General features: G+C 42.3%; 2 protein-coding genes across 8 annotated transcripts in view; both read right to left on the bottom strand.

Annotated features, from left to right (window-relative positions):
* Positions 1 to 1,245, bottom strand: part of prkcg (protein kinase C, gamma) — a 44,469-nt gene extending 43,224 nt beyond the window's left edge. Inside the window, exon 1 of the mRNA XM_044115890.1 lies at positions 1,159 to 1,245. The gene's annotated coding sequence lies outside the window, so the exon portion shown is untranslated. The remainder of the gene's footprint in view (positions 1 to 1,158) is intronic.
* Positions 1,246 to 1,588: 343 nt separating this feature from the next.
* Positions 1,589 to 15,410, bottom strand: part of LOC122830522 (glutamate receptor ionotropic, NMDA 2D) — a 109,895-nt gene continuing 96,073 nt past the window's right edge. For 6 of the 7 annotated variants that reach the window (XM_044115885.1, XM_044115880.1, XM_044115883.1 and 3 more), the window contains 4 exons: positions 13,176 to 13,245; positions 12,963 to 13,080; positions 6,258 to 6,493; positions 1,589 to 4,795 (listed from right to left, as the gene is read on the bottom strand). In XM_044115885.1, the coding sequence (XP_043971820.1) occupies positions 1,595 to 4,795; positions 6,258 to 6,493; positions 12,963 to 13,080; positions 13,176 to 13,245 (3,625 nt within the window). In that variant the 3' untranslated portion in view covers positions 1,589 to 1,594. The remainder of the gene's footprint in view (positions 4,796 to 6,257; positions 6,494 to 12,962; positions 13,081 to 13,175; positions 13,246 to 15,410) is intronic. The other variant, XM_044115886.1, reaches the window with a different exon arrangement.

A 15,410-nucleotide genomic window follows, 5' to 3' on the forward strand; every position in this document is an offset into this window, starting at 1 on the left:
AAAATACAATGAGCAATTGTGCTTCAGATAATCCATTACCCACCGGCTCAACCAGGACACAGAATGGTGGCAACATATATTAAAATCTAAAGAGGGCTTGAAATTGTGTTGGAATAAACCCTGACTGGACACTTTCATAGAACCAATTATGCCCAAAGCTGCACCCTCTTTACTATCTGTAATGCATCTACAAATACTTGAATGATCTTCCTCTTCCTGCACCAAAGTTTCAAAGACTGTATTTAAATATTATGCAGCCATCTAGTGCCAATTACAGATATTACACTAATCATCTCCTGAATTCACTTAGATTAGGCTGAGTTAAGAGTTGCTCACATATGGAGAGAAAAAAATAGGATTTTGTTGAAGTTCAAAATTTGGGTGAAATTTTGGCACTGCTTTGGAAATCAATCCCACTTCCAACACTAGCCACATCCAGCCTCCTACTTATTAAAACACTAACACAGTCAGAGAAATGTATTAATAGAATAAAAAGAAGGGGATAGGGAGAGAGGTCTGAATAAAAAATAAATATATAGACAGACATGAAAAGAAATTCTGCTACATGTCTTTTTTCTTCATGTTGCTATTCCTCTTTTGATGAGTTTGTTGTTCAAAATCTTTAATACTTGGTAATATTTTCCAGTTGGACCAGAGGTGTCATGACAAGCTCCAACGTAGTAGAGAAAAAGAAGTTCCTGTTCAGTCTGACTGGTTAAAAGGGTATCTAGTAAAACATGACATCATATAGATGGTCCTGGGGTAGAGCTAGATGGGTCTGATGGTGTCATGAGGCCAAAAGGCAAATAAGTAGCACTGTGCTCACTGTCCATTGAAATGTGAGCAGGCAGAAAGTGAACGAGAGGTGACTGCATTGCTTATCTTAAAAAAGGGAAGAAGACACCAAGTAGCAGTCCACCAGTCCAGGTCAAAAGCCATCAGCCAATGAGGACAGGAAGCCAGAAGATGACCAAACACTGGCATCTTTTGAGAAAAGGTGGGTCTCTCCTCATTCCACTCAAAGCCAGAGGGAGGGAGACGTTTTTGAGCATATTGTGTGTTCTCGTGTCTGCGTGCGTGCATGCGTCTGTAGGTGTGTGTGCATGCATGCGTGTAGACGTGTATGTGTATGTGTGCAAACATGACATCATTACTCACAAGTTGGAGACTACTGTTATCCACAGTTGTGATTTGGGGAGGGGAGAAGGACCGAAGATGACATCACAAAGCTCAGTTCTGAGCATAAGAGCAGTTCTGGGGTCGAAGTCCCCGGTGATGCAGCCTCACCTTCACTCTCTTCATCGTAGGAACCATCCAGACGGATGTAGCTCACCCTGGTGTGGCACCTCACTGTCGCCCTCATAAGAACGCGTACAATGGAGCGGGTGGCAGCAGTGTCGCTCTCACCGAGAGTATTGTTAGCAACAGAGTCTCTGTCCATGTTTGTTCCTGTAGTGATGCTTGCTAACCGATTACCTAAGGTCACCAAGGCAGCCATTTCTCTGGTGTCGTCCCTGTCTCCAGCTGCCATGGCACCAAGGTTTTCAGCAGCACTGGTGCTTGCTCCCACGTCTCCCTCTCTCGTCTCCCCCTGTCATACCTCACTCTCCAGGCTGGAAAAGTGGGCTGACCCTCGACGTGAGCACAGGCTCTTGGCTTTGAGTGGTAGGTGGGGAGAGTAGAACCTCCGTGGCTGAGGCACAGAGCGCAGTCTCTGATATTGGAGTTTGGCACTGGCTGAAGCCTGAGCCGAACCTGCCATCCCTACCCCTGCTGGTGGCGAGACAGAGGCTGAGGAGGCTGGAGGTACGATGGGCATGGGGAGCGAGGTGGGTGACAAGGATGGCTGCTGCGGTGGTGATGGTGAGGGCTGTGGCTGATGGTCTGTCGGCTGTGTGTTGAGGCTGAGGTTAGATTGGCTGCCTGATTTGGCTTGACTGGAATCTGGTTTGGGAGGCAAAGGTTTGGGACGAGAACCCCCGCTGAAGCTGTGGCAGTGGGGAAGAAGCTCTTCTTGGCTACGGGAAAGTGCTGATGCTCTTCTCTTGGAATTAGAAGTTTGTGAACGGCCATGGGGATGTGGATAAGGATGGGGCTGTGGGAAAAGGCTGCAGGAACACAGAGTTGATCGTCCTCCCTCATCCAGTCTTTCCCTGCTTCGTCCTTTTCTCTTTCCGCCACCACTCTTCCACTTTTTTTCTCCCTTCACAGGAATTTTGTCCATTGACCAGTATCGTCTAGGTGGAGGGAAGGCTGTTGGGGGTGGTGGCCACTGTGAGCCCAGCCCTCCACTCCCTCCACCAGATGCCCAACCTATTCCTGGCCCAGATCCCCAGAAATCAGCACCAATCCATCCCTCTGCCCGTGTTCCCAGTAACGAATCATCTCGACTATTAATACTTCCCCCTTTCTCTCTGGAGGGATAGGTACCAAAGAACCAGCCTCCTCCACCTATGCCTCCAATCCCAGTGCCAGTGCCTCCTGCACTTTCTTCCCAGTATCTTTCAAAACGACCAAATTCTCCTGAAGAACCCTCATCTGAGTAGCTGTCCTCCACCCTTCCTCTGTCCCTTTCAGATTCAGAGACAGCCCCTCTGCCTACCCTCCTTCCCCTGTTCTCTCCCCGCTCCCTCACTCTGTCTCTCTCTTCCTCATCATCATCGTCATCATCATCATCATTGTCATCATCATCATCTGAGTCCCATTCATGGAAAGACAGCCCTTCTCTTGTCTGTGCTTTCTCTTTTTCATAATGCATTAACAAAGGACGTCTTTCACCAACTCTACCATTATCTTCTCTGTCAATCCCTCCGCTTTTTCGCCGCTTGGATGATGGAAGAAGTGGGTGGAGGGATACTGGAGTGGTATTGGAGTTATCTCCTCTTCCATTCATCCAAAATTTAACAGACGCAGGAAACTTATTAGAGTTAGAGTAGCGCTTATTGGGGGTTCGACGTCTATGAGAGTGTGAGGTTTTGGGACACCTTTCCCTACTTCTTCCACTGTCCTCCTCGTCCCTGTCATTGCCATCTTCTCCCCTACCTCTTTCTCTGTCTCCTTCCCATGAATCTCTCCCCTTCTCTCCAAATGTGCTCCCATATTGGGCAGAAAAAGAAGAGAAGTCTTGTATGCCTTCATCTCTTTCTCTCTCAGCTTCCCCGTCCCTTTCTTGTTCTCCATCTCCTTCTTCCGGCTCAGATCGTTTCCCCCCAGTAGACTTTTTTCTTTTCTTTGTTTTTAATGCCTTCTTCTTCTTCTTTTTCACCTTCCTTCGCTTTCTTTCTCTCTCCCGCTCTCTTTCTCTCTCCTCTCTCTTTTTTCTCTTTTTGTTCTTTTTCTTTTTCTTCTTTTCTTTCTCCTTTTCTTTCCTCCTCTTCTTTTCCCTTTTCAGCCTTTCAGTTTCTCCACCTGTTCCTCTCCTCTCCCTTTCACTCCAGCTTGCCCACCATTCTTGAAGCTGAGACAGTTGGCTCCCGCCTCTTTCCCTTTCTCGTTCTCTTTCTCTGTCACCCCAAGATGTGCGTGGTTTCCTGGGGGGAATTGGTGGTGGCAAGCGCCCGTGGCTAAGGGAACGTGGCCGAATGATAGAGCGCTCCCTCTCTCTTCCCCTCCCAAGGAGTAGACTTGACTCTTCTGTCAGATCTTCATCATCATCGTCGTCCTCTCCATCAATTCCTCCAGTCCTGTCTCGTGTGCTCCTGGAGGAGCTGTAAGAGTAGGTGGGAGAGGTGGAGCGGGAAGATGAGGCAGATGAAGACGTTGACGTTGATGAGGTGGTTGACGTGGAGGATGAGGACGTATAGTGCAAAGATGCAGAAGGAGAAGGAGGAGTATAGGAGGGGCTCAGTGGAACTGGTATAGGAAGTGAAAGTGGAGGAGAAAGCGGGCGGGTCCTCCTTCCTCCTCCTTCCCTCATTCCATCTCTTGTTCCTCCCCTTCGCCCCAGAGGTAAAATGTTCTCATAAAGTGGTCCCCCAGGCTCTTTGGGCTTCTTGGGCCTCCGCTTTCTCCAGAAGGATGAAGGAAGAGGGGGAGAGGGATGTGGCAGTGGAGGTGTAGGAGGTAGAGGGGCCTGACTCTTAGGAGGCAGCCTGGGGGTGCCCAGAGGTTTAACAGGCCCTTTCCCCTGACCTCCACTGCCACCTCCCACCACCTTCTTCCCCACCCCGTGGTCCATGCTCTTCTCTGAATAGAAGGCCACACTCGCAGGAGGGGGTTGGGGGTGGCCCCTTGGCATAGTCTTGGGGGTCTGGGACCCTGCTTGCTGATCCATGCAGGATCCCAGTCCCTCAGGGTCAATGGGACCATAATATCTCTTATAGCCATCGAGTCCCCCACCCCCTCCAGCAGCTGTAGCCCAGTTTTGTGGAACTTTCTGAGCAAACGGCCCCATGTCAGTGATGCCCCCTCTTACAGCCATGGGGTTGGTGGCTGTAGCAGTTTTAGGCAACCTCCAGCGATCCACTACTGCCAACCTTCGATCTGGTCTAGGCAGGAAAGTGGAGCAAGGGAGGGGGGCACCAGCAATGGGGGGGTTAGAAGAACCCAGAGCTGACCCAGAATGTACCACAGTGGGAGGAGAGCCTGGTAGAGGTGTTTTGTAGACAGGTGGTGGTTGCTGCTGTTGTGGTTGTTGCTGCTGTTGCGCCATTGCAATTGCTGGGTTGGTCACAGTAGTTGAAACTACATGTGGCTGTGATGGAACAGTCACCATTGCTGTGTGGTGGTGTGAAGGCAAAGATTTAGATCCACCTGGTGCTGTTTCATCCTCAAAACTGCAGCAGCTGTACATGCCCTAAGAAACAGAGAAACAATGACGGATTTACTTCTAAGACACCACAGATTCACAAACAGTTGCCTAAAATATGACACATAGCTGAAGTCTATATACAGAGGTTTAGTGATGGATCAATAGGAGTTTAACTGGTTAAAACTGAAATGAAATACATCTTCTAGTTTGAACTTAAGTCTGTGCTTCACATTTTTCTCAAAAAATGTTAACAGGTACTATTGCAATAGTTTTTATTTTTATCTATGGTTCCTTCTATGGCGTTACAAGATTCCCCTGAACCTTTCCACGTTACCATGAATCAACCAACATTATGCATTTGTTGATCTTAAGTTATAAACAACACAAAATAGTTTATAACTGTCTAGTGCAAAGAGAAAAACATCATTTTCAAAATGTCTTGCAATAAGAATCAGAAAAGTGTGACATGAGTTTGTATTTAGCCCCCTTTACTCTGATCCTTAAATAAAACAAAATACAGATCAGAGGTAAACCTGGGAAGAAATTTAAAGCAATTTAAAACAATGTCCAAAGCTTTAAACATCTAACAGAGCCCGGTTCAATTCATTATAGGAAAATGGAGAGAAAAGGACACAACTGTAAGCCTATCAACACATGAACTGGGCAAGGAGAGCATTAATTTAGTAAGCAGCCAAGAGATACATGGTAATTCTGGAAGAGCTGAAGATCCATCTAGAGATCCTCCGCTCTGGAAAAAGATTCTGCAGGAGATTTTATGATACAACTACAAGGTGTGCACTCTGCAAATCTGCCCTTAATGGATAATTTGCAAGAAGTAAAGCCACTGTAAAAAGAAAGTCAAGCAACATTATGTTTCCATTTTGGCAAAAGTTGCCAAATATGTAGAAGGAAATTCACTGAGCTAAATCCAATGAGACCAACATAAAATGTTTTTGATAAACTGTGTCAAGATTTGAGAATTAGTGTTTACAGGTGCTGCACGTCCAATCTGCCCAAGCAAGGAAACTTTAGCCTTTCCTTTCTGGGAAAGGCTAAAGTTTACACATGCAAATCTGATAGATACAATACATTGCAGCAAAAACTGGTTCTATTAAAAGTTAACAAGGGGAGCAAATAAAAATGCAAACCCATTGAGTTGTATTTACAAAATCTGTAAAAAACTGCATATCTTTTTCCACATATCTTCAAATAAACTAGGTCCAGGTTGGTTACTATAACTTTTCCCTTATAAATAAAATCCTTATTTAGGACACATTTTTTGCATTTACTTTGATCAAGTGTATCTGGCATCTAAATATGTTTGATGCCAGATATGGCAACAAATCAGAGACATTTTCAGTGTAAAAACAGCAAAAATATATGAAATTTGAAAATTGTTGTACTGTAGACATATCTGTGCTTTCACATCAAAATGGTGACATGTGAAATGCGCGTGAGTGACATAGAAAAATGGTGAAAGTAAAAAAAGCAGCAGACAAATACTTACTCTGCTAATTGCCAAGAGAAAGTCCAACTTCCCAGAACTAGAGGCCATACAGTGGCGCAGTTTCCAGTAGACTAAATGTTCCCATGCAAACACCAGCAGACTGAGGCCCATAGCCACCAGAAGCATGTAGAAGACCCCAGCCATGTTGTCAATGTCCAGTTTACTGCTCATCACCTCAATTTTGTCATTATGGCAGATACCTGACAGCCAGAGGCGCTCCAGCATTTCAATCTCATCTGGGGAGCAAAATGGATAAAGGACAAACGGTTAGAATGATGGAGGAGAACAAGATGAAGAAGGAAAATACAGAGAAGAATAAAAGAATGAAAGCATAACAGACAAGAGAAAGAAGTGGAAAAGGATCATGTTAGGAGAAAAAGGTTGTTTTGATAGAATAAATAGTGAAGTTCAGCTATAAATTCTTTCCTGTTCTGAGCTCAGTAATTTCCCAGATAAAGAAAACCAAGATAAAATAATATAGATAGATAAATAAAATGACATTGGACATTTGACTTGGAAATGAAAACAGAGGTTTGACATGTACAAAGTGTGCCCGTCGGTTTGGACCCAGCGTTCTGATGCTAATAATTAGCATCAATGCTAAAGAAAGCTGCAATGTAATCAATAGCATGTGGAGAATCACAACAATGTTAAGTAAGCTGGACATGCAACATTCAGTATGATAAAGTAAGTGTATTAGCTAAAATGAGCAAATATGCTAATGTAAGCATAAATACTTTCGGTAGCATGTGGGGTATCATTAGAATGTTGCATGTCATTTACTTACTCCATTAAGTATACTAAACATGGCTAATAACAGCAATGCAGTTGGCAGAAATGCTGCATGAATAAGTGGGTCTAGACTACAAATGAATGGATGAGAGTTCCCTTATTTTAATTTTTTCCTACATTTATCAATGGACACCTTTGGGTGAAGAAATTCCTCTAGATTCTAAGATGTTGAGTTCTATAAAATGAAAAACGGTGGCAAAAGAAGAATATAAACAAAATTTAAAGAAAATCAAAAAGCAATGCAAAATGGGGCCTTGCTTGTTGTGTGTTGTTTATTCAAGGTGACTGCTCATGGTCATAGGTCAGTAAAATAAAGCAGTGTGTTTGGTATAACAAAGACAACAATGACTTAGAAAAATAGGGATGGAGAGTCTAAAACAATAAAGTAGGACCAAGAACTAAAATGGCATCGACAACCTAATCTCAACATTGTAACAAAGAGTAAATGAAGAGAGGAGCAGAAAGAAAGACCAGGAGCTACAGTGATGCTTGGATAGGTGGAACAAGTGTGGACAAGACAGTGAGGGGTAATGAGAGAGTTGGGAAGAATGCCCTGTGAAAACAGAGAGCGAGCGGCATTCTTTCTCCGTCCACAGAGGCGTCAGGGGAAATGAGACAGACAGAGAGAGTTAGACGTTGCTGAAAGAAGCGGAACATAGATGGAGGATGAGAGGCTGAATTTGTGTCATCGTGACAAAGAATGGAGCACTCCTCAGCTTGGAAAGTATGAGTGGAGAGAAAAGGAAAGAAAAAAATGTGAATTAGAGAGAAAATTGGGTGAGGAAGGAAAGAGAAACAGGCAGAGAAGAAAATAATTTTCCTGGAAGGGAAACACCATCCAGGCAGTGGCTTATGAGAGGAATCAAGATTCCCATCTTTTGGGCTACAAGGAACAAAGCACAGCCTCTTTAACCACAACTCTGTATTTTTATATTTTTTTTTGTTCTAACTGGCAAAACAAACCTGGGTTTTTCTGTACGTACTGTGATTGGCTGCACAGGTTGCTGGTGTAACCATAGTGACAGACAGCCATAGGATGCTGCATATGATTCACATTTGAATCAAGGAGGCACAGAACTGGTACTGAGAGCTTTATGGTACAATATTACCTATGCTAGCATGAGCTGCACCGCAAAAATAAGACCTGAAGGTTGCTTTTACTGCATGTTGCTTTTTCTGAAATATATTACGTTTTACTGGCTATACTGGGCATTAAAAGCTGACAGGTCATGGATTTACTCGCAACACTACACTGCGCCGTAAAAAAAGGTCTTGGCTTTATATTCCAGCCATCATTAGCTCTGCTTGCAAGGCTTAGTTGAAGCCGATTCAGTCATCTGTGTGATCTGGCTAATATGTCTTCTGTAGTACATCATTAGCCAATCAGCCGTGGCCTCCAGCTACAGCAACAGATGGATATAGTGCTGCTGCAGCCCACTGGCAGACGCAGGTAACAGCTTCATGTCTCTGGCACAACCAAACAAACACAAACTCACTGCCAGCCGTATTTATTAGCACCTTGGTAAGGATGTTGGAAAAATCTTAAAATAAATTAATCTGTTATTGCTGAAAATTAATCTTGACTGAAAGAATTTCTTCAGTTCGTTTTAATAAATGACTGTTAATTCAAATATCAATAACCCTGCTGTTATATATTCATACAACCCTCTTTTCTAAAAAAATAAAATAAAATAAAAATAAGATAGTATTTAGTTCTGCATGGTTTTCAATCTGTGGTACAAGTACCACTGGTGGTACCTGGGCTGCCTTCAGAGGGACTCGGGGGAAATTTTGACATCAACTAAAAGGCAGAAGCAGCGAAAATAATAAGTAAGGTAAGCACATTAATCTTTCCTTCATGACAATACTTAAAAGGGAGGTGCAGTGGAGAATATTTTTGAAACCTCTTAGGAGAGTACTCTACTTTTAGAACTAACTATTGGTGGCTTCATAATCTTTATCCTCAAGGTTAAAGAGAAAAGGATCGTTGACATTCTCACACTGACCCACCTTGGTTTTCTATAGGATTCAGGTCTCTGGACTGAAACAGTCGAGGAAGAACATTGATTTCGTATCTGGTAAATAATTTATGTATTGATTTTACCGCATCTTTTGGGTCAATGTTATTTTGAAAGACAGGGTGATGACCCTTTTTAGGTTTTCTGCTAGAGCACCTATTTTATTTTTGAATCTCTGGTATTTCAATGTTTTTCTGATTCAATCTAAAGAGAAACATCGCAAATTTTTCTTGGCTCTAACAGTAGGGATTGGGTCCGTTCTCAGATGTTTATCCATTGTTTCATACTAAATATATCTGGATGGATCATTACTGAATTATAAGTATAATATAGTCAAAGCACCCAGTTCCTCATCATCTTTCGTTACACAATTTTACCTCCCTTGTCAGTTCTCCTTAAGGCTTACTTTTTCCTCACAGAATACACTCTTTTAAAGCATTTTTAATTGTAAGATTTTACAACTGCAATAAAACATGAATTTGTCACAGTCCCCAGAAGTGGCTTTGTGCACTAATGTGAAAACAACAGGGGTCGGACTGAAGGGTGCAGATAAAGTCATATTTCTGTCCTCAACTGAGAGCATGATGAGCATAATACCTTGTCCTTTTTCATGCAAGAGCAGCCCACTGCTTCTTACCATCTTACCTCCAACCCACACCTTAACCTTTGAGATGGCAGTTGTTCCTACCTCTCAGTCACTGCCAAATCTGGCATCACATTCTCTCTCCACCTATGTTGTTTCTGGCAGACAAGCTCAGGTAGGGCTGGCAACATTGGGAATGCAAAGCCTGCCGTTTACCACAAAGATGTTCAATAAAGGACACTGTATCAGCGGCTGTGTGTGGCACGCTTGCATATGTAAATGTGCAAGCACCAGCGAGCATGTTTGCATTTTGCGGTATGCCAGATGTGGCTGGATGCCACACACATCCAGAGACACCGAGCCTCGCAGTTGCTGAGCAGTAAACCATGACCTGTACAATGCTGCGCTTTTATCTCACCATGACAAACCTCTCTGCATTCATCACAAGATTTCTGAATAAAATAAAATAAAAATCCTGCTGGCCAAGAGCTGAAACATCATCTTCTCGCATTTTAATATCTACTCACTGAATAATATATTCAAGAAATCAAAGTCATGATGGGATGCAAAAAAAAAAGAGTGGATCTGATAAAATGCAGGGGGGAGTAATCCTTACTACTCAGCTATTTTTCTTTTTAAGTAGGAAAACAGCAAAGATGTTGTAAAATCAGTGTGCCATCTCTTAAAGCAGTGGTGTAAATCACCAGAGACAGCAACAAGAAGAACAATAGATTTATAGGGTTTAAAAGTCCTCATACATCCTTTAATTCACTGGTAAAATGATACAGCTCCACAAGGCATGGAGCTATAATGATGTAACTCTGTGACACAACTTAGTCTGGCGAAAGGTGAAACTTCTGAGATCTTCAGATGTTGTTAAAAAGATGCAGCCTTCGAGGGCATGATGAATGTGAGTCCCTCCCTCCAATCTTTCCACATCCAAAGAAACTAATATTCTTCTTTAATAATCTACTCCAGCAATGCCTTGCAAAAACTAGATCCATCCATGTACACAGCCCATGTTCAGGACTTTTACGACACAAAGCCAAAGGAATGAGAAGTAGCAGCATATGTCAGGGCTAGTGGGATCTCTGTTTTTCCTTGCCTCGCACACACACAGGCATGCATTTCCTGGTCGAGCAATTCAGCTCCAGATGCCAGTCTTATTTTAATAGATCTTGGCACCAAATTGGCATTATCAGAGGGTAAGCAGCTCAAGCGTCGGCATGCCAGAAACAGCTGAAGGGCTTTGTCCGCCATGCCATAAGCAAAGCTGATTTAAAGCATGAGGAGAAGCCAAACAAGCTCCATCCAATGGAGACAATAAATGTGTGTGGCAGACTGTGTTATATGATAATCAAGCATTAGTGTACTGACAACCGTTGCTAAAAACAGATTCCCTCTGTCAAACATGAGTGTCCCACTTGTAGATACAATTAAACAGCATATTGTGATAGTCCCATACAGGGCCTTGCATAAGAGTTCACATGCTTTAAACTCTGTCACATTTTTTCACATTGTAGCTACAAACATTGGTAGATTTTATATGTTTTAGACCATACAGAGAAGTGTGTTGCTTGTGAAGTCACCTAATTATAAAATACATTTAGTTCTGCATTTAGTTCTGTGTCAGTATAATTCCTGCTAGGCTGTGTCAACAAACAGCTTGACTGAGACCAAAGAACACAACAGATGGGTCAGGGAAGAAACTATGGGGATGTTTTAAGGAGGGTTAGGTTATAAACCAGGGGTCTCAAACTCCAGTCCTCAAGGGTCGCTGTCCTGCAGGTTTTAGATGTGCCACAGGTACAAAACACTGGAATGAAATGGCTTAATCACCTCCTCCTTGTGTAGATCAGTTCTCCAGAACCTTAATGACCTAATTATTCTATTCAGGTGTGGTGCAGCAGAGGCACATCTAAAAGTTGCAGGACAGCGGCCCTTGAGGACTGGAGTTTGACACCCCTGTATAAACCAATCCATTATCTGAAGATGGAAACAACTTCAAAGCTATCCAAGAGCCTCACGGTAACTGGAAGAGATGAGAATGCACAACATCCTGAACACACCATCCTCATGGTTAATCCTAGTGGTGGCCAAGTCATACTGCAGGTTTGTTTTATCAGGAGGAAGAGAGAAATTTTCCAGAATTGATTGGAGAACGTATGGAGGTCCATCTTCTAACAGGAACATTATCTTAACCATACAATAAGAGCTGCAATAAAGTGCTTTAAATCAACATACATTGATTTAATAGGGTGACCTAAATCAAAGAGAGAGCCAGGAAAAAGTCAAAAATTGATGTCAGATTGTACATGCTCTCTGTACAATCTGACAGAATAAACCACAGGTGTCAAACTCCAGTCCTCGAGGGCCGCTATCCTGTAGTTTTTAGATGTGCCACTGGTACAAAACACTGGAATGAAATGTCTTAATTACCTCCTTCTGGGGAAGATCAGTTCTCCAGAGCCTGAATGACCTAATTATTCTATTCAGGTGTTGTGCAGCAGAGGCTCATCTAAAAGTTGCAGGACACCGGCCCTTGAGGACTAGAGTTTGAGACCCCTGGACTAAACCATTGTGCAAAAAGGAATGAGGAATAATCAATTTGTTGGTGTGAAAAGCTGATTGGTGTTGGTATATCGCAAAAAAACCAAATATACTCAAGGGGTATGAAAACTTTTGCAAGGTACTGCAGCTATCAAATTATTAATTCAGTGTTTTGTATATATGCTTCCTCGGTTTGCTGCTCCATCAAATCAGAGTATTTTCAGGTGCTTTTTTGTCTCCCTCAGCCTGTATGTCAGTCTGAAATAATCTGTATTTCTGAAAATCTGTCAACAAACAAGCAGCGACTTTTTACAACTGTGACTCACTCAAGTAAATCCCTTTTTTCTTTTGCAATAGCAAGAAGAGGAAAAGTTAAAGCACAAAAGAGCAAGATAACTACACAAGAATGGATAGACGAAGAGAACATTTACCACCAAGCAAATGATATCCCTCTCCCCCTTTTATTTATCATCCTGTCTTCAACCCAATAAAGAGGCTCACAAACCTTTTTAAAAGTCTCATCAGCCCTTCCCTACACATCATTATGCCCTCTGTCACAATCAAAACACCTTTCTGCTGTCACATGCCCCATATTTTCCCCTCGACATCTTCTCATTCATCTACCCCCTGTGTCCTCTATTCATCCCCTACCCTCATGCTAGGCTGTCACTCCTTTCTCAACCTTATTGTCTTAGCCATAACCTTCCCTATAAGCCGGTCATTATTTTCATTAAAACCTTCCCCTTCCTCCATAGGTCTTACCATCTCCCACTAGCTGCAGCAGGGCCAGGTCAAGAGGACGTTTCCAACGTGAGTTTTTGTGCAGGGCGATACCGTAGCCTGTGGTGGCAAAAACCTTCCCCGAGCCTATGGTCATCACCTTGGAGAAAGGACAACATGCAAATACTGAAAAACACATAATGCCAAGCAAAAATAAAAAAACTAAAGCATGTGTATCTGTGCCTCAGTCGTTACCTTACAACCTTCGTCCTTCCTGGCCATATAGTTTAACACTGCAGCATCATAAATAAAAGCATCCAGCTTCCTGTGAAAGAGTAAAGGCAAAATTCATTCATCATTTAATGTAAGAGAGGTGGAACTAGGATGGAGAGACTGATGGGAGGTATATCTCTGCAATGTGCTTCGGAAGACAGCTGGGGTGCAAAAATATAACCAGAGAGGAGAGAGGAATGATAGAGGGGGCATAAAACGTTAAATAACGACAAGGAAAGGCAGAAAGGGAGGAATAGTAAAGCAGGTTTGGCAGCAAGAGTGAAAACACAAGGAGAATAAAATAAGGGAGAAATCAGGTGAGGATCTGTGAGTAAGAGGAAGACGGCAGAGGGGGCTGAGGAGATTTACGAAATGAAGGGTGCAGTGACAGGGAGCGACAGAGAAAGGGGGGACAGATTTACACACTTCAGGGTGGAAAAGACATGAGATAGAGGCAGAGAGTGATGAGGATTATAAAGTTTAAATACAGACACACAGAGAAAGCGCACAAGGAGGGGAAAGAATGGATGAAAATAAGAGACGGAGAAACGAACTATAGCACAAAAAGGGCAGCTAAAGAGCAAAAAAAAAAAATGTAAGCATTAGGCTGCAGGAAAAAAAAAATCCTCCAAGAGAAAAGCTTGAGTTTCATACATTCAGCACATGTTAACGCTGAGTTATAATTGTGGTGTCAAAGCAGTGTGGATCACGACAGAGGCTTAGGATCAAGTAAATTGGGATTAACCAACACATGACGACTGATGGAAAGTCTGCGGGAAAACTGAAGAAGGGAAACGCTGCTCACACTGTATGTGTGGAGAGATAGCTGTGAAGTTGGAGATGGAAAGAACAAAGGTGGGAGAATTTGTGCAGCAAAGCATGATGTGTGACAAAAGATGTGAAATGTTAGTTGGAGTTGAAAAGAATGCCTTTCCAGATGATGGTCTGTTCGTGTGAATGGTAGAACATAAAAGATGAAAAAAAGCAAGAAATAAAAGCAGGCTCTATCTGCACCATCTGGTTGCTGTGATCACTACAATATGCACCATAAGTCACAGAAAGATTAACCAGAAATACCAGCTACAAACAACTTTAAATTATAGATTGTAGCACAGATTATAAATGTTACTTAGTATTACTTTGAGGTAGAAATATTAAAAATGAGTGAAAATCTGTTACAAAAATGCTCCATTCTGAATGTCTAAAAGTACAGCTGTATTACTTTAATGTCAGGGTTTGAATAAACTGTATTTTTCAGAACAGCTTTCTGAAGTGTTGGGAAAAGTGTTGTTTTGATCTAACATTTATCTGTGAAGTTACGGCTTTAGCTAAACGAATGCAAACTGTTCACACATATTTCTTCACAAAAACACCATTGTGAACAATATTAGTATGTTAATGGGTTGAGATAGTGTTGTTGTACTTCTGAGTTTTAAAAGTGGCTGTCAAGCCAAGTAAAAATAGTTTTACCAACAACAACCAGAGTGAACTGTATTTGAGTAACCATCTCATGACAGATTTTCTATCCATGTAAGAATGGAAACATTTCCTGGCTTGACATGATGTATTTCAAAGATTTTATTTTATTTTTTTAAAACATCATCTTATGTGCTTCTAAATATGAGGAAATTAATGCGATTTAGTGGGACATTAACACCTGTGATGTTCGTTTGTGTAAGGCTTTTGATGAGCTCATTGGGGAATTACTGCAGATCAATGTTGCGTAATTCACAGTGTGCTGTATTATAATGTAGTATTTTTCTATGACGTCTCCATGGCTCTGTGAGTAACAACCACTGGTGACAGCTAGTGATGGTTTACGTTTTACTTTAACATTCTGCAGTAGAGTGAAGTATCTAAGTTTTATTGGGTTATTGTTGCGTCATCTGAGTTGTTTCTATACATGATATAAAGGCTGCAGCGTTCATGTGACAGCAGTTTTCAACATGTCCAAATAATCAGTGGGAGGCTGGTTTATCTGGTGATCTAATTGTATATTCTACAGTGTTAATTGCATGGATAGGCAATATGGGAGTGTAAAGAGGAATGCACTGTGAGCACCATGGTGCATCTAATCAATTAACCTGCTTCAAATAGCACATTTAACACACATTAGCTAAAGTGCGCTGAGACAGCACAGATGACTGGACTCCATCTTTGGATAGTTATATCAAAAGTGTTTGGATAGAATCTGTTCAAAAAGGACCACAGAAATTA

This window comes from Gambusia affinis, linkage group LG05, assembly GCF_019740435.1.
Source record: "Gambusia affinis linkage group LG05, SWU_Gaff_1.0, whole genome shotgun sequence".
In the NCBI taxonomy this organism is placed as follows: Eukaryota; Metazoa; Chordata; class Actinopteri; order Cyprinodontiformes; family Poeciliidae; genus Gambusia; species Gambusia affinis.